A 24222-nucleotide genomic window follows, 5' to 3' on the forward strand; every position below is an offset into this window, starting at 1 on the left:
ATTTTGCCGTAATTTTGCGTGATATTCCTTTGAACGTGCAATGTTTCAAATAATATGGCATGGCATGATATGGCCTTTTAGATGGAAAAGCTAGGTCAGAGCGTGATAAATGTGATTGTGAAAAAATGCCAGCATGTCAAACTTGCTGTGGTCACATTTCCATTTAAATGTTTAAAGCATGTTTAGAAAAGGATTTATATCATGTTTCAAGTAGTATACAAAATAAAATAGATAAATATTTTTTCATGTTTATTTTGTGCATTGTATTCAGACAGGAAACTGTGTGCACTGAAACTGTTATCACAATGTGGTCAAGAAGAATGTATTTCACCATTTACACACAACCGATCATTATAGTATGTTTGTTGCTTTGTGAAAATCAGGGGTGTTGCATGTAGGGATGCACCAAATCCAGTATTCGGCCTTTTCCAGCAGGATTCTGCCGAATCCTTCTGCGTGGCCGAACTGAATACGAATCCTAATTTGCATGTGCAAATTAGGGACAGGGAGGGAAATTGCGTGACTTTTTGTCACAAAACAAGGAAGTAAAACATGTTTACCCTTCCTATCCCTAATTTGCATATGCAAATTAGGATTCGGATTCAGTTCGGTATTCGCAGAATCTTTCACGAAGGATTCAGGGGTTTGGCCGTGGATTCGGTGCATCCTTAGTTGCATGGTAAGCAGTGCTGGTAGTGCAACAAGCAATATTAAATTGAAAATAATATATTTTTTTATTGAACTTGATAAAAATAATCTCACCAAACGTTGGTGGTGCTCCAACACTACCATTCTTGCTTGGCATCACACCCCTGACAGAAGCGTATGTTTGGATTTTGTTGATAAAAAGTATTACAAAAATTCCCATACAAAAACTATTTTTATAGAAATCTTGCATTTCCACAAGTAAACCTGAACAGTTTTTTAAATAAAAATTGCTCAAGGATTTTGTTAATTAAATGCTGACTGTGTTATGCAGTCCACACATATAGTTCATTTATGTGGCAATTGTGTTGCATGTGAACTTCTACACAGCAGAACAAAACTGCAGAGGCTCAGTGGGGTTTATATGGCAAAAGGGAAACATTCTTATCTCTCTGTAGGGTATATTCTAGTACTTTCTCTGTAACATACACATTGCCCTCTACTAGATTTACAGTTAAAGTTACATTCTTCTGAACTCCATAATACATATATGTCAGCAAAGACTGAGTCAGACTGATGTTTTTTACTTAGAAATGCTGTATTCTGGTTGAATTGAACAATACAATTATTGCCTTGCTGTTTTATTTGACAGTGAAACATGGAGTCCACACAACTGATAAGAATCTTCTGATTTAGCAATACTTGCCATCCTTATGAAAAACCTTACAGTGCCTGCCTGTCCAGTTAAAACGTTTAGTTTGCCATTTACGTATAGGTTAGCAATAACGTATCATATTTCTCTTCTCTGCTTGGCTATACAGAGCATACAGCTGTTTTGATAGTCTATAAATGGTGTTTTTCTTCATTGTTTACTCTGAGAATTTTCAATAGTATTTCCTTAAAATGGGTGAGCTCCAAAATAACTTTTCTTTGTATCCTTTTTATTTTATTTTTTACATTGTTTTTGTTGATTTTATTTTCTCGGGACCTCATTTGAAAAGCAACCACAAAACTTACACATTTACATTCAGAAGAATGGTGGACCCCTTGAAAAAAATTAGTTTAACCTCCACAGAAATTCTTATTTATCCATGATTCTTGCAGTTGGGATCTGACCAATGGATCAGAAACGTCTCAAGTTCATAGACAAAGCAACATGAGGTAACTCATTTTATTTGCACAGGTTGCATATTTCCACAGGAAACATTCTCGCAGAGTTGTTTGGAAAATAGAAACAAAAAGCTGACAGTTTGTGCTTGGGATAGTCTTAAACCCAGCTCTATGCCATAGTTTCTTTTCCTGGCAATCTTCTGTCATTAAATGTGTGCATGTTGATAACTTCCTCTGTTTTCACAATTACAGGAGCCTGGGGTTTATGTTTTAACCGTCGTTGACACTTAAGAGACATTCTCAGCTCTTCTACCATTGCACTACAGAAAGACCTCTATAAATAAAAACAGAACAAATATTTCATTATTAGTATTATATAATGCAATACATAGGCGTGAACAAACTATTAAAGGTGTATTCTTTTGGCACAGCATGTCCACTGTCCAGTAAATATGCAATGTTTCAACTTGAAACTTCCAACAAACTACTGTCATTTAAATATGCATCACTTAGTAATTAAACTGACTTATCAAGCTGTGAATGCTCATTACAAATTTCACCTTGTCGCTAAAATTAATCTGCCAACTAATGCCTGGTGATGCACATTATGAGCAAATACATATCAAACATATGTTCATTGGAGCTCACATCCAAAAGCATTTGTGTTTTACACATTTTTTGTCTTTGGTAGGAAAAAATAATTCATATCACAAATCATCACGTATTAGCATATATGTATTGCTAACTATACATTGCATGCAAAAGAAACAAGGAACAACTATTATTCATATAAATAATGAAATATAAAATCAAACTTCATATTAGTACATATTTTAATTTGAATGAACTATAAAACTTACCAAAACTCTAATGTGTCAAAACTGTATTGGTGTAGAGAAAGTACTCTAAGAGCAGTCTTCCCAACAGATGTAGGAAGCCAATGGCATTTATGTTTCTATAAAGGTGTATGTTCTGGAGTGAATACTGAATCAAACCTTCACTTTATTTAACCCCTATGCCATTTATTATATGGATTGGGGAAAAGGTTATCAACTAAGGATAGCACTCTCTCTCTTTCACAGAGCTAGGGTGTACTTTTTCATCAAATTCTACAATATCACTTTGTAAATATCACTAATCTACAATATCCCTTTGTTGTAAAGAAAGAGTATAATTTGTGAACACAAAATTCCACTGTGCATTTCTGGATGCAGATGTGCAGCTTTTAAGCTTAGATACTATTGGGCACATTTCACCACAGTCCACCCAGCTCTCTGTCCAATTGTTCAGGATTTTGAAGGGTAAAGAAAAGTGTTCATTCTGTGTTCATCCATTCATAAATGTGTACCTAAAAATCCAATAAAATTAAAAGGAGAGATGTGGAATTTACTTGTAGTGAAATCTAGTGGGCTCCATTCCCAACTCTATGACAGTTTAAGTACCACACTAGACTAAATTGGGTGATTAATAATGAACACAGCTGTTAGGCCTTTCTTGTTACAGGTTTATCCATTAACTACAAGCATAAAAATATCAACATATTTAAAATGTTAAAAATATATATTTAAAATTGAATTAATTATTTTGAATGTTTCCTAAGCTGCAGAAACAAGTATATTAGTAGACAAAATTTTAAAATTTAATCCTGTACCTGTAGGATATTTTTACAGTGAAAATAGCATGCATAATTTTTTCATTCCCATTCCAAAAATCTTTCTTCTCCCTTGAATAGAACACCATCACATTACAAAATTCTATAGTCAGTGTGAAGTTTTACCACATTAAGTTTATTACAGACACAATATAGCTGTTTTTATCAAGTGACATATTTTAGAATTCATGATGCTAAAATATTTAAAAGTCTATTTGTTAAAATTGAATTTATGAATTTTAAAGTTTTTTCAATTTGAATAAACTCAGATTTTTTACCAAACTTTAATGTTTGCTTGTTTATTAAAAATTGGAATGTAAAAATTGATCTGACAAAACCATGAAAAAACTTGAATGTGCCGAATTTGTATACTATTCATCATCAAAAATTGGAGAAAGTCGAACTGAAATAGAAACAATTAGGGGTTATTTATTAAATGTAGAGTTGTGTTTTACCAGAACAATTTGAGTTTTCGTGGGCAGTTGTCAGTCAAAAGTAACATTTTTCATGTTAAAAAGAAAACTTACATTTTTCAGGTTTTAAACGTTTTAAGATGTTGTACTGTGTTACAGTACTAAATTTTGCTTAGGACACCTCCCATTGACTTATTCATGAGCTCACAAGTGTTTAGATGTTTTACAATCATGTTTTTGAAACCATAATTAAAAGTTATGCATTTTAGCACAAACTAATTCAGATTGTGGTAAAAATTCACATATGAGCATTGTCACCCCCTTAGAGAGAAAACACCCAACAGGTTTTTTTTTTTATATAATTTTTCACCTTAGTTGATTATTAATAGTGATGGGTGAATAAATTCACCAGACACTAACTTGCGGCAAATTTCAGAGTTTAGTCGCAAGATAATTAATTTGCGAAACTGCGGGTATTTGCCAGTGAAAAATACGCCACATCCAAAAATTGGTGTGCATCTAAATTGGTGTGCATGTCAAAATTATTTGGACGCCCATTGACTTTAATGCATTTAGACCAAATAGTCATGCATATACATATTGTCGCTTGTGTCAAAATTGACGCATTTCAAAATTATTTTGACGCCCATTGACTTTGCCCATTGATTTGCGTTTTGCTAATTTTTCACAACACAGATTTGCCCATCACTAATTACTAATAATTGCAACAAGAAGATTCTCCACTCATGATAATATTATTAATTATAGAGAAGACTACCAAGTACATATTGGGCCCAGGTACACATGACCTAGGCTTTGGAAATAGAACATTAAAAGCATTATAATTGTATTGGAAGAAGTGGTACTAGCACTATTAAGGGACAGGCAAGGCAGTGATAGGGTATTCTTACTCTTGTCACCACATTGTTACACAAAATATCAATGTTTCTCCAGAAGTGAATACAGGCCTTAAAGAAAAAAGATCAATTCAAACCTGCATCTCTTCTAGAGTGGCAAGGGTTGTTTGAATATTTGTTTTGGGTCTGCACATCTCCATCTTGTGTTTCCAGATGACCCAATTTCCTAATTTTGAATTCCTGTTCCTAAATATTGAATCAATTACCAGTATAGGCCCTATATCTATATATGTATATAAATGTTTTTAGTTATCCAGGTTCTGATATACAGTATCCAGTAGGGATAAGGCTAAACTGACTAAAGTTATAACCATTTTATCACTCATCCAATATTAAGCAACAGTGATGCAAATAATGAATACCTGCCCGAATAAATCTCATGGTGCCAGTAGAACCTTGCTAATTTAAAGTAATACCTGCACTGTTTAGTTTAATTGAGCTTTTGTTATTGCATTTGGGGGATTATCTATCAATCAGTTTAAGCAAAGACGCTACTTGGATGAGTTTTAAAGCCCATGCTTTTCTTTGATATCCATCCTCAATAAGCAAAATCAACAGATCAATGTTCTATCGTCTTTATTATTGGTAATTACATATTTTTGACAAGAAAAAAAAAAAAAAAAAATATATATATATATATATATGCCAGTATGTAATTCAAATATACAGCAGCTTTATAGATGCCAAACTTACACTGTATTCCCATGAGAACCATATCTCTCAATGATTAATATCTGTTTTATTCCTAAAACACCCATGGTTGCTCAATAAACTAGTTAAATTCTTCTTTGAACATTAGATTTTAGAAATGCTCATTTCACCTTTTTTTTTAAGAAATGTTCATTTTACCTTTTTCTTTTGCAAAAAGAAGATTTTGTATACATACAAAAATGCAAACATAAATTTTAATCTTGATTTACTAGCTTTGATAAGTTTTCGGATTTATTATGAAACACAGCAAAAAGGAAAACTTGACTATGCTAAAAATATATTCATCAAATTTTTATTCATCAGCTACACTTAACCTACTGTATTTGACATAAGAACCAACTTTATTAGACACCTTGCTTCACCTTGCTTGTTTAAACATGGCATTGGATGTCACTTTCAATCTGTAGCACAGCTTACGCTTCTTAAGCAGATATATATGTCAGAATTAACCATTTTTACATGGCATCCTTATACAGTTTGTAATATTATGAAATGCTTATTGTAAACATTATAAAACATTATTCTTAAGACATTTCTTTTTAAAACTGCTTTAACCCTTTAAGTGCTGGTATTTGACTCTACATAAAAACTATCACACCACTTTGTTATCATTATGTGACCAAAACAGATTTTATGTTGTGTGGTGCTATAATGGTTATATACATTTTTAGCTTAAGAAAGCTGTGAATATAATATTCTTTTTAGATTTTGCTTTTTAATGGGCTAGTTCTAGTGATGGGCGAATTTGTGCCGTTTCGGCCAAAAATTTGCGAATTTCGGCTTTTTGACGCAGTCGCCCATTTTTTGACGCTGGCGCCCCTTTTTGACGCCGGCGTCCATTTTTTCGAAAAAAAAATTCGGGCGTTTCGCGAATTTATTCGCTGGCGGGCGAAACGCGCAAATTCGCGCCTGGCAAATAAATTCGCCCATCACTAGCTAGTTCCCAATTATGATTGTAGTACAAACAGTAATATCTAATAGAGTTTGCAGTATGTATGAATTATATATATATATTATTTTTGTTGTTGAAATTTTCTGTTCTGCAGCTCTAAAGTTTGGATGTACACTGCTTTCTGGCACATTTAAGACGTAGGAGCTGGACAAAGTTTAAAACATTATTAATGTTTAAACAAAACAGAAAATCTGACTTTTACTTTATGGGGGTTATTTACTAAACCTCAAATGTATCTGGTCAGGCTTTTTGGGGCAATAACTCGGATTTGTTGTGAAAAAAAACTTTTCGAGATTTATACCCCGATGCTGCAAAAATCCAGAATTGAAAACCTGTCATCCTAGATCGTTGAGGTCCTGTATAAGTTAATGGGAGAGGCACCTATCCCAATTTGAGGCTATCGTGGTTTGCACAGGGTTTAGCCAGATAATCTGAAAAAGTCATGGTTTCTGGGGAAAAACACCGAAAATATGAGCGATTCGGGAAAAAAGTCTGAAATAAATGGACAATTCTGATTTTCACTCGATTTTATCAGGCTTTTTCGAGATCCGATTAATTCAAGTTTTGTAATGAATAAATACGGTCAAATCGGGCATGGGAGTTTGGCCATGGTTTTTTTAAAATAAAATAAATTTGGAGCTTAGTAAATTACCCCCTAAATGTTGTGCAACACTCAGTTCACACGTTTAGTAAAAAGCAAGACTTTACTATATAAATTTAGGATATCTATCAGTACATAGTAGGTTGAAATATAAGTAAGCCACCTGGCCAGTGCAACCTTAAACTATTTGTTTAGGCAAAATAAAATCAGAAAATGTTGGACATTGCATTTATTTCCATTCATTCTGTTAGTGCTTATGACCCAGTCAATATCTTTTCACATCATTTTGTTAAATTAATTTTTCTTTCTTTATTTGCATATAAAACTATATTTTTACTTATGGTAGTTAAATGAAAGTTTTACTTACCAAACTTAGTTTAAAATTATGGCCAAAATAAGCAAAAATGTATAATTTATACTATATTTTTTATTTTAATAATTACACTGGTAAAATATTCCCATCATAATCGTGCCTGATTGTCTATCTCTAAATAATTTGATAATAAATAGGGGCAGATTTATCAAAATGTGAGATGAGAGTTTACCACAGAAAAACTCACACACATTTATTCCTATGTGATATGCAGAATTTTTAGAACATTTTCACCAATTGATAAATACAATTCGTCCATAGGATAAATAGAAAGTGGGTGATTTTTTCCTGTGGTGACCTTTAATCACAATCATTACTTTTTCATAAAGCAGCAAGAGTTGACCAACATACATAACTAATCAAATGATATAACGAGGAAACAGAAAAAAAGTAAAGTCTTTTTGATTTAGCACAAATTATGTTTCTTTATTTTTAACAGAGAAAGGAGAGAAGCCGTTTCATTTAAATAAATTGAATTTTCTACTCTGTCCTTTGATACTGTTCCTGTGAAAGTAACCAAAGTAATCGAAATTCATGCAAGGTTTGTTCAGAAGTTCATTACCTCTGACATTGCATGTCAAATATTGTTTGAAACCTTGTTAAAATGTCTTAAAGCAATAATGGCAGTAATTTTGCAGTTTATGGCTTGTATTAGAGGTCAATGTTTTACCATTTTCTAGTATACATCAATGAAGAAGCATTCCATCTTTACTGAAGTTTGCCCTGAATGCATATAAGGCCCTTCATTGAGCCTCTTTCCTAATAAGCTTCTGTCTCTATGGGCTACTTGTTATAGCAATTTGAATGTACTACACAGCTGGAGATGTTCAATAGAGCCATTTAAATCCAGATGCAGTAACTAAAACTATAAAAAGTAGGAACTAAAATAACTTTTTAAATAACTGCTAAACAGTCTGTGGACTAAATACAATTATTATATATCTACTCAATATTCTAATGTAGCTACAGGTACAGGTCATATTTATTTCTAGATAAAAAAACAATTATTGTGTTTAATACACATATGCCACCCCACAACAGGTGCAATACAGAGATTCAAGTGGCTAATTTAAAGTCCAGGTTGAAAAGTACAAAGAAGGGTATAATCCACCATATTTTTGTTACTTTGCACCCTGCCTCATATACTAAAAGATTTGCCTAATAGGGGTGGTTGCAGGTGTCTGTGTTCCAAAACAGAATACAGAGACCCGCAGCCAGCCAGATAAATACATTGCTGACTGTGTTTGGCAATACTTTTTTTTATAAGGAGAGGGGAGGGTGGAGGGCACAGGCAATATTAGGGCTGCCTTGCACCCACCAATGCTGTGCTATGACCATTGCAAAGGAAGTGAATGAACACTAATTTTATCTAGTTCTATCACATCAGATGTGAATGGGTGAACATTTTTTTAAAGACAAGTTTTATGATGTTATTACTCTATCCTTCAGCTTCCAGTGTGTGTGTGCTTTATTATATATATATATATATATATATATATATATATATATATATATATATATATATATATATATATATATATGTATGTATGTATATATATATATATATATATATATATATATATATATATATATATATATACAAACTTTGACAGTATAAGGGCATCTCTGCAACATATAGGTACAAGGAGGCCAATAAATCATGCAAATAAGATATCAGGCAAGCTAAAATAGATATTCAAAAGGATATTGCTGCAAGCAGTAAAAATAATCCAAAATAATTTTATAAATATGTAAATAGTAAAAAAAATTAAGCGGGTTGGGGTGGGACCCTTAATATCAGAGGGGGGGTCAGCTGGTTGATGAGAACAAAAAAAAGCTGAGATTTTTAACTCATATTTTTCATCTGCCTACACAAATGAGGAACCAGTAAATCAAGGTATCCTTCTTAATAATCCCAATTCTAGTATAATACAACTAATGATGCATGGTTCACACATGAGGAAATTCAAAAGAGACTAGAACATGTTAAGACAAAGAAAGGTCTGGGGCCGGATGGTATTCATCCCACGGTACTTAGCGAGCTTAGCTAGATTGCCAAACCTCTTTACTTAATTTTTCAGGATTGATTCATTGAGGTCTGGCATAGTACAGAGAGACTGGCAAATTGCTAATGTGGTGCCTCTATTCAAAAAGGGATCAAACTATAGGCCAATTAGTCTGACATCAGTGGTAGGAAAGCTTTTTAATGGAAAAAATAGTTGACTTAGTTGCAAATCATAGTACTATGAGTTTGTACCAGCATGGTTTTGTGCATAATAGATCTTGCCAGACTAGCTTAATTTCTTTTTATAAGAAGGTGAGTAGGGGCATCGATTCTGGGATGGCAGTGGATGTGATTTACTTAGACTTTGCTAAAGCATTCTATACAGTGCCACATAGAAGGTTACTGGTTAAATTAGGGAATGTTGGCCTGGAACATGGTATTTGTACCTGGATAGAGAATTGGCTAAAAGTTAGATTACAAAGAGTGGTGGTAAATCAAACATTTTCTAACTGGACCAATGTTGTTAGTGGAGTACTGCAGGGCTCTGTACTTGGTCCTCTGCTTTTCAACTTGTTTATTTGCAGATGATACTAAATTGTGCAGAACTATAGGTTCCATGCAGGATGCTGCCACTTTGCAGAGTGATTTGACTAAGTTGCAAAACTCTGCAGCAAACTGGAACACAAGGTTCAATGTTGATAAATGCAAGGTTACGCACTTTGGTAAAACTAATATGAATGCAAGTTATACACTAAATGGTAGTGTGTTGGGAGTTTCCTTAACTGAGAAGGATCTAGGAGTGTTATAGGTAAGTCTCTGGGCAGTTCTGTCTTGCATAAAAAAGGGCATTAACTCAAGGGATGAAAACATAATTATTAGTGATGGGCGAATTTATTCGCCAGGCGCGAATTCGCCGCCAGCGAATAAATTCGCGAAACTCCCGCGAAAATTCGCGGAAAAAATTCGTCGGGCGTCAAAAAAATTTTTCCGAAAACGGACGCCGGCGTAAAAAACTGGCGCCGGCGTCGGAAAAACGGGCGCCGGCGTCAAAAACGTGCGCCGGCGTCAACAACGAGACGCCGGCGCCGTTTCGCGAATTTTTCGCCGTTTCGCGAATTTCGCGCGAAATTCGCGAATTTTTCGGCAAAGCGAAACGGCGCAAATTCGCCCATCACTAATAATTATGCCTCTTTATAGGTCCCTGGTAAGGCCTCATCTGGAGTGTGCAGTGCAGTTTTGGACTCCAGTCCTTAAGAGGGATGTAAATGGGCTGGAGAGAGTGCAAGATGTGCAACTAAACTGATTAGAGGGATGGAAGACTTAAATTATGAGGGTAGACTGTCAAGGTAAGGATTGTTTTCTCTGGAAAAAAAGGCGCATGTGAGGGGACTGTGAAGTACATTACAGGAAATTATAGACAAATAGCAGGGGACCTTTTTACCCATAAAGTGGATCACCGTACCAGAGTGGAACAAGGTAAAGCTGAGCACACTCCCTCTTTTCCTCAGATAGCCTGGTGAACAATGTGAGAGGGTACGGCAACCCCCAAATAGGACAATTGTGTAGAAATACACTGGCACTCAAGGCAATTAAAGTGCAGGGTTACCCCTTGCTGTTTATTTCGTGCGAACGTGCAACGTTTCGGGGCGAGCCCCTTTATCAAGCATGATGATGCTTGATAAAGGGGCTCGCCCCGAAACGTTGCACGTTCGCACGAAATAAACAGCAAGGGGTAACCCTGCACTTTAATTGCCTTGAGTGCCAGTGTATTTCTACACAATCACCGTACCAGAGGCCACCCCTTCAGACTATATATATATATATTATGTGACGGTATGGAGGGGTGTGTGTATGGATGCTGGGTTTTCATTTGGAGGGGTTGAACTTGATGGACTTTGTATTTTTTCAACCCGATTTAATGATGTAACTATGTACAAATACAGTGCTGGTAGAATTCAATATCTTTTAGTTGGTAAGTGATCATTAACTATTTACAGGTTAGCCTCCCCTGTGCTGAAATACCAGTACATTGGAATGTATGGACACATATGCTAAACACACTCAATGCGCATTCTAAAATGTAAACAGATCAAAGCACATGTCCTTTTAAATTTTATGTTTTTATCACAATTTTATTACTTCACCACAGTAACAATCTCAAAGTTTGTAATATTTATGGATGCCTACTTTCAGAGAGAAAAAAGACCAAATAGTTACAGAGGTTTGGTATTTGGCCAAATCTTTCATGAAGGATTTGGGGGTTCAGTTGAATCCAAAATAGTGGATTTGTTGCATCCCTACTGCAAAGCGTATTTAATTACACAACATGTTTCAGGCTCTAGGTCCTTTGTTAAATGGGCCTAGAGCCCGAAACATGTTGTGTGATTAAACATGCTTTGCAGCAGCTAATACTGCCTCCTGGCTCTTTCTCAGTAACCCAACGTTTTTGATTGGACACCTGTGGCCTTGCTTTACCAGATCTGTATAAATATATGTAACGTATTGTATCCCCAAACTCAGAACAAATCCCAAGGTCCCAGACTCAGCTCACACTTCTGCCTATAACAACTGCCTTTCACTTTGGTAGGATCCCTCCGCTACTTGGATGTTGCCAGGTCTTAACATGAGAGGACCAAGTGGGAAGTTATGGGCAGACAAGGGAACCGTAACATGTAATGGAAGGACAGGGAACAGAGAGCGTAGTTGAAGGTCAGGCTGAGGTCGATACCAATCAGGCAGTGCAGTACAGAATAGGGAACCAGAAGTGTAGTGCCTTAAAAGCACATCTTTTCTTACCCACCTCAACACCAACACTTCTATTAACCCAAAAAGGTTTTGCTTTGCAACAACGTTACTTGCTTACAAAGATAATATGCTGGCATGTATATTTATAGCAGCATTTTAGACTTCCCATTTTTGTTCTGTGTTTAACCCTGTGAAAAGCATTTCCCACTTAATATGTTGCAGAGATGCCCTTATACGTCAAAGTGGCACGTCTAAATTTCAGTGTTTTAGTTACTCCCTTATAGAATTGCTTCTGCAACAGAATCTCAAAGGAGACCATATTATGATCACTATTCCCAAAATGCTCACCCATGCAAATGCTAGAGATGCGTTCAGTATTATTAGTTATTACAAGATCCAAAAGAGAGTTATTCCTAGTAGGTTCTGTCAGAGAGGCCTCGGTCTGTTCGTATCGGCGACAATGTTTCCAGCACCATCAGATTGAGCACAGGAGCTCCTCAAGGATGTGCTCTCAGCCCGTTGTTGTACACATTGCTGACACATGACTGCATAGCTAGACACAGCTCAAACCACATCATCAAGTTCGCCAATGACACGACTGTGGTGGGGCTCATCAGCCACAACGACGAGTCGGCATACAGAAACGAGGTTCAGCAGCTGGCGGTCTGGTGCATTGAAAACAACCTGTCACTGAATGTGGATAAAATCAAAGAGATGATCGTCGACTTCAGGAGAACTCGTCCTGCTCACACACCACTCATCATCAACGGCTCCACGGTAGAGACAGTAAAGAACACCAAATTCCTGGGAGTCCACATCTCTGATGACCTCACCTGGACCACCAACACCGCCTCCATCACCAAAAAAGCTCAGCAGCGTCTTCACTTCCTAAGATGACTGAAACAGGTCAGCCTTCCGCCTCCAACCCTCATATTGATCTACAGGGGCACCATAGAGAGCGTCCTGATGAGCTGCATCTCTGTCTGGTACAGTAGTGCCAGCGCTGCTGACCGGAAAAGTCTACAGTGGACTGTCAAAGCAGTTGGCAACATCAGCTCTCCCATCACTGCAGGACATCTTCCAGAAGTGCTGTGCAAGAAAGGCCTCCTACATTGCACTGGACTCCCCACACCCCTCTCACGGATTGTTCAAGCTGCTCCCATCCATCAGTAAAAAACCCTGATCTGAAAAAATTGTGGCTTAATAAATCGGCCCCCTAATGTGCTTTTCACTATTATCAACAACATCAAGCCACACACAGTCAGTTTCCCAAGCAAGGAAGCCTTGATCTTGAAACAAAGCTACAACTTCAAAATGTACCTAAACCACTCTCAACAATTGACCAGGTGCTCACACTGCCAAACAACAAGACAACTCCCCAGCCATAATAAATAAACCCTAGACATACCAGCCTTCACTGATGAAGACAGTACCACATTGCTCCGCCAACTTCTCCCAACGATAATGTAGGGGCCCCTACGGGTTAATCTGCCCTGCTGCTTTAAGGCCCCCACCTTTTTTTCTTAGAGTGATCTGCCAGGAGAGGTGTGACAGCTTCCTGCCACACTGCACTATAGTTTGTGCAAGGAGTGGCCTCTTCCTCTTTTGCCTCTGGATGCTGATCCAGCTGGGTGTGCTCAGAGGGGCTGAGTACAGAAGGCCCTGAAGAAGGCATGTGTCCGGGTCAGGGACCAGGAAACCCCGTGAATGAGGAATAGATATACTAGGGCCGACTTGTCATAGTCTCTCTAGGAGAGAAAGGCAGTAAGGTTAGAGAGAAAGAGCAGCTGAAGCTCCAGCAAGGATTTGCAGTAAGGGAGTAGCTTCCCAGAGACTCTGTGTGTTGCCTCCACTCAGGGACCTCAGTGAAGAAGGACTGTAAGTTAGAAGCTGCTTTCCTGACAACTTCCAGGAGGGAATGTGTGTGAATTCTGCAAATGCCTAATGGAGGTTCTTCCTCATGAAAGGCAGAACTGTGTGAACTCTCTATATGCTGTTGCCTCAGCTCCTGTGTGAGTAGAAACCTGATGTCACTTGCTTTGTGGATAGTTCAATAAACCTTGTTCCTGTTTTATTAAGAACCTCCTGGCGCCCAAGTCTTTTGTTATTGCACAGTAGCCTGTGGGAGTTGTAGTTACACTACACCTCACCTTTAATCTTCCATATAGCGAAGGCCCTAGCCTGAATTCATCCATTATTCCCATGTGACACCACATCACCTCGGGTGATATCTGCTCCAGATGCAGGGAGGGATCCGGGACCTGGTTCCATGAAACTTGGTCCTGTCTTAAATTTCATGAATACTGCACATGAATTTGTTTTTATTTCCAAGGTAATGGTGCTAAGTATAGAGCCCAACCTGTCAACAGTGCTGCTGGAACTAACTACCAGCATTGTTACAGCTAAAAAGAGCAAAACTTTTCTCACACAAGAAAACTTATTATGAAATAGACCCACTTTACCTACCCTGGATGAATGTAAAGAATCAGTCAATAATATACTGTGATTCTATAAAACAGCCTATGTTTCAGGAGGATGCACAGACAAATTCATTGACATGAATCTATGAATTTATGGCAATCTGCTAATTGTTTAATGTGTATTAAACAGTACTGCCCCCATCTTTCTCCTTACTATTCCTACCTCCTCACATCTATCATCTACTTTTTTTTCTCTCTCTTACTTTTTCTGGAACAAAAAACCTTTAGGCAAAACAGATTTGAAGGAAACAAAACATGGATCCTTACTTAACTGAGGTAAAACACCTAAATATATATGGCATTTTAGGCATCTCAAACAAAGGATTTCTGGGGGGGTTATCTATCAAAGGTGAATTTCGAATTCATGTAAATTTTTTTAACTTTAATAAATTCGAATGTACTCACTACTCAAATGAGACGTTATTTATGAAATAATTTGAATGTCTAATATTTCATTGAATAGTCCCGACCCAAAAATTCAAAATAAATTCGAAATTGAGATGTCCTCTGAAAAAAAACTTGAATGTCAAGATGGTTAACATATTCAAATGGTTCAATGGATCTCTGCCTTTGACTTGTAAATGTACTTGGCTGGTTTTAGGTTTCGAATTAGAACTGTTTCCATGGTCGAGGTGTAATAAAGCTCACATTCAAATTTACATCCGAATTGGGGGATTAAAATTCTAATGTGTGAATTTTGACACAAAAAAAAAGAAAATTTGAATTTACTATTCGACCCTTAATAAATCTGTATCTTGGCCACATAAAGTTTTTTAAAAATAAAACAACAATCAAGCAAGGCACAAACATCTTGATTTCTTGCACTTTGCACTTGATGGAAGGGGTAAGTTACAACCCAACAGAATGAAAAGTGCATTACAATAAGAGGAATACCACCATATCTTTTGCACTTGCATCCTAACCATTCTGAGCACCCATGACGGCAGGTCACCTCCTAATGTGTGCTTTATTCAAACAGTGGCAGTGCCAGGCACATCATCTGCTCACTGCACCTTTTATTACATTTCCTTTACATGCTAAAAGAAAATAATATCAATAGTGTAAAAATTCAACTTTAATATACTGGAAATTCTAAATTAATAAAATAATTCTGAGCTTCTTACTTAGTGAAAAAATTACATATGTGGGAATGAATATTATTTTCAATCATACACTCTTTTCCTCAATTATCCTTTTCTAAAGTGTTTGAAATTCAACATTCTCAGCTATTATTAAAAAAATCACTCCACATTTCCCCTTATTTCAAACATATTTGGCCACTATTAAGTCATATGAAATAAAAGTAATACTTGAATTAAAAATAGAATTCAGATAAAACCCTTAATACTGGTCACATCGGGTAGTTATTTTTTACAATTTGTTATAATCAAGTATAACAATACATTATCTTTTGGTTAATAAAGTGAAATGTGTGTAGTTTTGAGGCATGCTCTAAAGTTTTTCTTTATCAAATAATAGCCTACTCAAGAAATATAGAAATGCCAACATTTTTTAAACCAATTTTTAAAAAATTCCTGATGTTACTGGTCTTCTGTATTCAGCAGTAATGCTGCTCATCCTATAGTCTAAAAGTAAATTTTGGGTGCAAGAGATGTGGTTAATTTATGTACAATTCAACTTTCTCAGCACTACAAATGTATAATGTGTCATGTTAAGGAAAAAAAATAATAAAAAAACAAAAACATATATATATATATATATATATAATTCTAAGTACTTATGCAAATAGTAATCATGGGTAGTTTATGGCAAACAATAAGCACCTAAATAGATAATAGTGACTTCTGACTGACACTCTTAGTAACTGTATATAACTTAATTTTTTGAGATTAGATACCCTTGAAGATTTTTTAGTCAATCAATATTGGGTAGAGGTATTTAGATATTATACAATCCATAACTGTTCCAATTTTGCTATAGATCCTGAATGATGCTTACACTTCCTTATAAATTAGCAGTGCCAAACAACCACATACACACTCAGAGACTTCTAAAAATTTAAAGTGCATTACTGAAAGCAAATTCATTCAAAAATAGTATTATGTCAAAACTTGGAAAATGTATTTTAATTGTGCTTACCTTTTCCAACTGAGCATTTTTTTTGGACTTGTATAAAAATTCTCCAACAGCAACAAAAACAGAAAGAACCAATCCAGCTGCTAAAACAATGAAAATTCCACCAATATTCTGAACTCCAAGGGCACTCGCTTCTTTACTTTCTTCTTCTGGGCAACCATTACCTCTCCACCATTTTTCTTTCATCATGTGGAGTACGCCTTCCTCCTGAAGCTGCAAAATGGCTATTGTGATCTTATCTCTGTATGGTGAACCTATGAAATATGAAATGGCATAATGCTATATTTTAGTGTGATCAGTTGTTATGATAATAACTTTACTTTATTAACTACAATATATATAAACTCTCAAAAAACTCAAATTGAAAAAAAAATTGCCTTCAATTTTGCTTAGCATTTTTACATTCAAGTTTTTTAGGTTGTTCTACTTAATAGAGCTCTAAACATTTCAAGCTATGAAATCTCTTATTCATATTTGTGAATTTTAGCACAAAACAAATTAGATCATGGCATACATTTGATTTTGAATGATAATAAATGAGCCTGTTAATATTTTATTTATTGTGAATTATCTTCCAATAGACAGCACTCCAGTTTAAAAAAAAAGTGTCTTTAATGTTTACAGGACAGCAACATGATGCAACATTTTGAGTGGCACCCCACTCTTTGTCAAGCATAAAACACCACACAAACACCTGACCTTAAATACCATGAGGCACAGTGCCCCCTGGCGTCATCCACATATTTTAAGAGAGTATATAAGAAAGTATCCAGTTATAGTTACAAATATGTCATCATGTGTCCGTATAACTTTCTGAGATAATTATCTTCAAGTATCATGAAGTAACTTATCTGGATATTGATATGTCCAATACAAGTTACAACCTGCTCCCAGGAAAGGAATACAAAATGTCCATGTAATAACCTATAAAAAATAAGATCAACTCACAAATAAAAACTATTTCAATAAAAACGGATTCAGGTCATATTAATTATTCAGTCCATGCGGGGACATTCCTAATCTTCTTATCCATTATGCCTCTCTACGTAATAAATCCTTATATCTCCTTCTTTGGACTGAACCTAAAATTTGAAAACGTAATTGACTTATGGTGTGACCACTTTCATTAAAATGTTTAGCAACTGGCTGATTCAGTTTATTCCTATTGGTTGTCTTATGTTCTGTAAGTCTATCCCTCACACACTGGATAGTTTTCCCCATATAGGTTTTCCCACAGGGGCATTTAATGCTGTAAACTGCAGATGTGGATGCACAGGTATAGAAACCCATAATGGGAATACGGGTACCGTTCAATGGGTGATATATCCATTCCCCTTTCAAAACGTTACTGCAATAGCTACATCCACAGCATGGAAATGTCCAATTTTTACATGTTTTTAGAAGTGTTTGTACATGGACCAAAATCTGCCTTCACCAGTTTCGCTCCAATTGTATCCGCCTTTGTGTAGGACATCACTGGTGGTGATTTAAATACAATTTAATCTGGAAAGTTCCTAGTTAGCAAGCTCCATTCTTTTCTTATTATCCTAGAGCTATCACTACTTAGCATATTATACTGGTTTACAAATGGAATCCTCTTTATATTTTGATTTCTATTTTTATTCACAATTTTATAATTGCATTGTCCAGGCCTTTCAGTATCACTTTCAATCCTCTACAATCCTCTGGGTACCCTCTCATTCTAAATTTCTCTTTCATTTCCACTACTCTGCCAACCTGTTGTTGTTCATTTTTAACTATGCATCTTACCCACAGAACCTGTGATTTAGGCAGTTATTTTATATATATGCGGAGGATGAAAGGAATCATATTGTAATAATGTTTTCCTATCAGTTTGTTTGACATATAAGTTTTTATCCAAATGGCCCTCTGTGGTATTTTTCACCATCACATTTAGAAAGGGGATACTAACCATGTCACAATGTATAGTGAATTTAATAAAGGGGGTCCATCTGTATAGTCTATCAATAAATCCAATGAGGTTGGAATGTCGCCCCATCCAAATTGCAAAGATATCATCTATATATCGATACCAGCAACTGGAGTGATGACTATTGGAAGATAATTAGTGTATTTTGGTGGAGCCCCTGTGAACAGGCTACATGACGTGCACTCAAGTATAATTCAGGCAAAGAAATGAAATAAAGTTTAACTGGAATTATTTTAGAGGTTATTGTGTGCAGGAGAGTTTATAAAACAAGCTATTTTGAGAACATTATATAGATTATGCTACAGGTATGGGATATATAATCCAGAATGCGTGCTACTTTGGGATTTTCCCCAAGGATTGCTTTGCCATCAATATGGCATAATTGTGTCTAATGGTCTCTATGACAGCATTCCTATAATTCAAAGCTTTCTGTATACCAGATTTCTGCATAAGAGATAGCATAATTGTACTGCTAATATGTAATATAATTGATTTTACATAAATAATGTCAGCATGTGCATAAGGTAATTCAGTAACACTGTACTTATATCACATTTTGACTTGGACTGTCTGTCAGATGCCCTCATTTATTATTTACAAGATAAAACATTATTATACATGAGTATTGACATTTATTTAAAGTAGTGAGGTCAAGGGTAAATGTGCATTATTCTTTGGGATAGAAAGAAATAGTTTACAACTGTGGACTATAATAATGCCAAATCTATAAAGAGGGTGTCTGTACAGTATATATTAGGTACCGTTAATGTAACAGAAGAAACATTTGGCTCCCTTGAGTATAATTAGATTAAATGCTCTCCATTTTACTGCCAATGCATAAATTGAAATGTAAACTGAAATCCATAAGAATTGAGAAATAGAGACAATTCCATATAAGACACCTTCTTTGATTATGCTGTGCTAAAGCCTCAGGCCTAAAATAATTTAATTATTTTACTGTCACAACAACAAAGTAGAATGTTATTTATAGATTCTCAAACATAGGGACAGAAAACCAAAGAGTTCCAATCTACTGCACAATCCCACTGGTATGGCTTGAAGATAATTCACAAAATTTATATGTTTCCTTTAGACCTTATTCATGTACTAAGCTTCACTGAACTATTGATTAAAATAGTATTCCTCAAGCATAAAAATGAAGTTACAGAAAGCTTGGTACACATGAAAGTAGGTTTTTCCAAATGCTTTTCGAAAAGCTTAGGAGGCCTGAAGTTTTAATCGTTTAAATCGTTAAACTAAAATGTTAGGAAATGTTTCTTTCAATTCATTTTTTGTGTTTGTACATTAACTATTTCTATGCTAATGGTAACAGTACAAAATGAAATATATTCAACATCAAAGACAGTCAATTCCATATTGTGATTTTATATCAATTTTGAAGAGTAATTCTAAAAATGTAAAATGTAATTAATAAAGCTAGTAAAATGTAAAAATATACTTATATCCCTGCAAAAAGTAAGTGACTAATAAGTCAACCAACTCTCATAATTCTGCTCTTCAAAATTTACCTTTGTTACAATTATTGCATCACCCTCAACCGCCTTAATGTTTTTTATAATAAGAGCCTGTAACATTAGTTTCTCCCAAAAATATTCTCCATAGGGACCCACATTAAGCTAAAGTTGATTTACAATTTATTGTAGACCTTATTTTATCTACTTTTTCTATTGTAGTCAAAAAATGTCATACTATTTAAGATGATCCATTTTAAGGTCCAAACCCATAGATTAAGCATCTCTGACCTATAGTCAGACTGACTTTGTTGCACAGTGTCAACTGGGGCCTCAACCAATAACCTCATATGATTGTGTGTGTAAACTTCTCTTCTCAATCTGCAATATTTATGGTTCTCAGACATATTTTTAGTTACTTTCCTTACTTTCCTTATGTTGACTACTCCTGATCCCTAATTGTACTGCGAACTTTGACTTTTGCTTGAAGCTTCCTCCTTGGTCTGCACTCCTCCCACGGGGAGCCGATAGGCCCCCTGACATTATAATCATGTGGGCCTGATGTCGGATACACTGGCATCCTCCAAGGAAGATTATGAAGCTCAACAGATCTGTATTGGGCAAGTACTGGATACTCTTCTCTCCCATATGCCTTCTGTGTCTCCGGTCATCAGTAATCCTCCCACAGCCGTTACTCCTCCTTCTATGGCTTCATTGGCTGGTGAGCCCCGGATTCCTCCAGCCCTTCGCAAGCCTGCAGAGGTTTCGCTACTCAGTATCTGATCCAGTTCGAGTTCCAGCCCTCCCAGTACTCCAGTGAATGAGCTAAGGTGGGGTATGTGATGTCCCATTTAGAGGGGAAACTGCTAGAATGGGCAACACCACTTTTGGAGAAGAATTCTCCAATGACCTTCGATGCCAAGGCTTTCCTTCAGGCCTTCCATACTGTCGCCTCTTCCCAACTTCTACATATTCAGCAAGGTAGCCGCAGCGCCAGTGAGTATGCCATTGACTTCAGAACCTTGATGGCTGAAACTGCCTGGAACAATGAGGCATACGCAGCAGTGTTCTATCTAGGCTTGTCATCCAGACTCAAAGATGACTTGGTCTCCAGGGATCGTCCTGAATTGTTGGAAGACCTAATTGCCTTCGCCATAAAGGTGGATACACAGCTCTGGGAACATCAATTCGACAGGGAACATGGCAAGAGACTTCAGCTAACTTTGGCTCCACGCTTTCAAAGACCCCTGTTGCCTCCTCCATCCCAGCAGCCTTCTGTTATTCCTCTGGAGGAACATATGCAGGTGAGAAGGGCACGTCTCTCCGAGCAGAAGAAACTTTGGAGGTGCTTGGCAGGTCTGTGTCTGTACTGTGTTGCGGCCAAACTCATTTTGCCAATTCCTGCCCTGTGAAGCCAAAGGGTTTTCTTCTTGGGTAAACCTGGGGTGACACATTTGGTTGGCATTACTCCAAAACCACAAGAGAACTCTCACAGGTTTGTTCTGCCTTTACATTATTAATTTGTCTGGACACTAAGACGATCATCGGTTCTGCCTTCCTAGATTTCGGGCTGTAGAGAATTGCATGGATGCTATCTTTGCCAAATATATGGACGTTGCTCTGTATCCATTGACTACTCCGCTGCTAGTCACAGCAATTGATGACAGAACATTAACATCTGAGATAATCTCCATGACAACCAGGGAATTACTTGTGCAGGTTGGGACTTTACATAAAGAGAAATTATCGTTCCTGATTATTACCTGTGGTGTTGAGGTTATGCTGGCTTCATCTGCACAATCCATTCATTGATTGGGCCTCCAATCAGATCTCTCGTTGGAATCCATTTTGCCAAAAACATTGTTTACCGGCTACTCCTCTCCACCATGTGACCATCTCGTCAACGGAACTTCAGTCCTTGCCGACAGTCTACGGGGAGTTTGCCGATGTCTTTTGTAAAAAATCTGCGGAATTCCTTCCTCCTCATCGGAAAATGATTGCCCCATCGATCTCCTTCCCGGAACCATGCCCCCTAGAGGTCGTACTTATCCCCTGTCTCCTGTGGAAACTTCAGCTATGAAGGACTATTTTAAAGGGCTTCCATGTGGTTGTAGCACCCCCACACCTGTCTCTTTAAATGGTGGAACAATGCCTTTGGAAATGGGTGTTGGTCTGGGCAGTTTCTCTCTCTTAAAAGCCGCAAGCGGGGGAGGTTTAATCTCATGGAACCAATGCTGGGGTCTAAGTTATCTCTCCCTTTGAAAGCTAATGGCGGGGGAGGACTAAGCCCTATGATGAAAACCAATGCCCAGGTCGGGAGACCTTATTTTTCAGGTAATGCTCTTATGCCGGGAGGCTTTAGCATTTGAAATTATGACCAGAGGTAAATAGTTAGGGACCGCCATATGGGTTTTACCTTGACGTGGTATGGTGGCTTATCAATCTTATGATCATAATTTTGTAACTAAAAAACCCCCTGTCTTTGTAAATACATGCATCTGCATAGATTACTGATATGACAGGGGACCAGGGAATGTGCATTGATCAATTTTTCTTCTTTTTTTCTATGTCTGTAGTTAATTTGGCCAGATCAGTAGCACTTCCAATGTATTTTAGTACATTTTTATTTAGCCATGGAGTGCTCTCACAATTTTTCCTTTTTGTACTTTCTATTTTAAAGAGCACCTCCAGCGAGGATTTATTTGTCCCTCTACCTCCCCAGCAGGGGCTGGCTTCTTCTTCATAGAAAAGAAGGATAGTCGTCTGCATCCCTGCATTGATTACCGAGGACTTAATAAAATCACTGTTAAAAACCAATACCCCTTTCCTCTAATCTCTGAACTTTTTGACCAACTGAAAGGGGCTAAGATTTTCACCAAGTTGGATTCACCCGCATTCGTGAAGGAGACAGGGGTTCGAGACAGACCCTGCCAAGATTTCAGCAATACGGAAGTGGCCTCTCTCCATAAGTACCAAGGCCATACAGAGATTCATCGGGTTTGCAAACTACTACCGGCAATTTATCAAAGGGTTTTCCTCCCGTATTTCCCCCATGCTGGCTCTCATCCGCAAGGGGTAAACCAAATTCATGGCCTCCTCCTGCCCTGGAAACCTTCCGATCCCTGAAAGATGCTTTTACTTCAGCCTCGGTTTTCCGTAACGCTAACCCTCAATTAACCTTCTTCATTGTAGTTGATGCATCCGATGTCGGAGCGGGAGCTATTGACACTCTGTTGATGGGAAATTATACCCGTGTGCATATTTTTCCAAGAAATTCTCCCATGCGGAGTAGAACTATGACTTTGGGAACCGTGAACTTCTGGCAGTGAAGCTTGCTCTTTAGCAGTGGCACCATCTGTTAGAGGGGGCTTCCAACCTGGTCACCATCTATACTGACCATAAGAACCTAGAATTTATACAAACTCTTAAAAGACTAAATCCCCGGCAGGCAAGGTTGGCTCTCTTCTTTTCCCACTTCAACTTTATTTTGACCTACCATCCAGGCTCAAAGAATTTGAAAGCGGATGCTTTGCTCCAATGGACCGTCACTCTGATTTGCAGGATCCAGTTATTCCTTCTGCCAAAATTATTGCTTCCCTTTTTCCCCAATTTGCTGAACAAATGACAGTGTACGGACAACATCTTCAAGCCTTTACACATGATCATGCAGCCCATATGTCTGCTATCTGTGTTGCGACCAAAGCAAATTTGAAAAAGTGCTTGCTTGTGCATAAACCTTTTGCTGATCGCAGACAGAGATCCTCTCCACTATACAAGGTCGGTGACAAGGTGTGGTTATCCACTAAGAATATTCACTTAAAGATTCCTTCTCCCCAGTTTAGCAAACTGCAAATTCCCAATGTGTTTGATGTCTCCCTGTTTAACCAGCAGTTTCCAATCGTTTCTCTTCAGATCAACCTCCTCCTTCATCTATCTCCGTGGACGTTCAACAGGAGTAGTAGGTGGAAAAGATCTTGGATTCCAGAATCTCCATGGGGTCTCTACAGTTCCTCATTAAGTGGAAGGGTTTTGGTCCTGAAGAATCCTCTTGGGAGAAACACTCTGATGTACATGCCCCTCACTTGGTAAGGGAATTCCA

General features: G+C 37.0%; 1 protein-coding gene across 2 annotated transcripts in view; it reads right to left on the minus strand.

Annotated features, from left to right (window-relative positions):
* Positions 1-1802: 1802 nt before the first annotated feature.
* The window catches only part of grik2.L (glutamate receptor, ionotropic, kainate 2 L homeolog), a 322471-nt gene continuing 300051 nt past the window's right edge, over positions 1803-24222 (minus strand). Inside the window, exons 16-17 of one of the 2 annotated variants that reach the window (XM_041562043.1) lie at positions 16704-16954; positions 1803-2089 (exon numbers count right to left, since the gene is read on the minus strand). In XM_041562043.1, coding sequence (XP_041417977.1) covers positions 1925-2089; positions 16704-16954 — 416 coding nt within the window. In that variant the 3' untranslated portion in view covers positions 1803-1924. 2 annotated transcript variants of the gene reach the window in all.

This window comes from Xenopus laevis, chromosome 5L (assembly GCF_017654675.1).
Source record: "Xenopus laevis strain J_2021 chromosome 5L, Xenopus_laevis_v10.1, whole genome shotgun sequence".
Lineage (NCBI taxonomy): Eukaryota > Metazoa > Chordata > Amphibia > Anura > Pipidae > Xenopus > Xenopus laevis.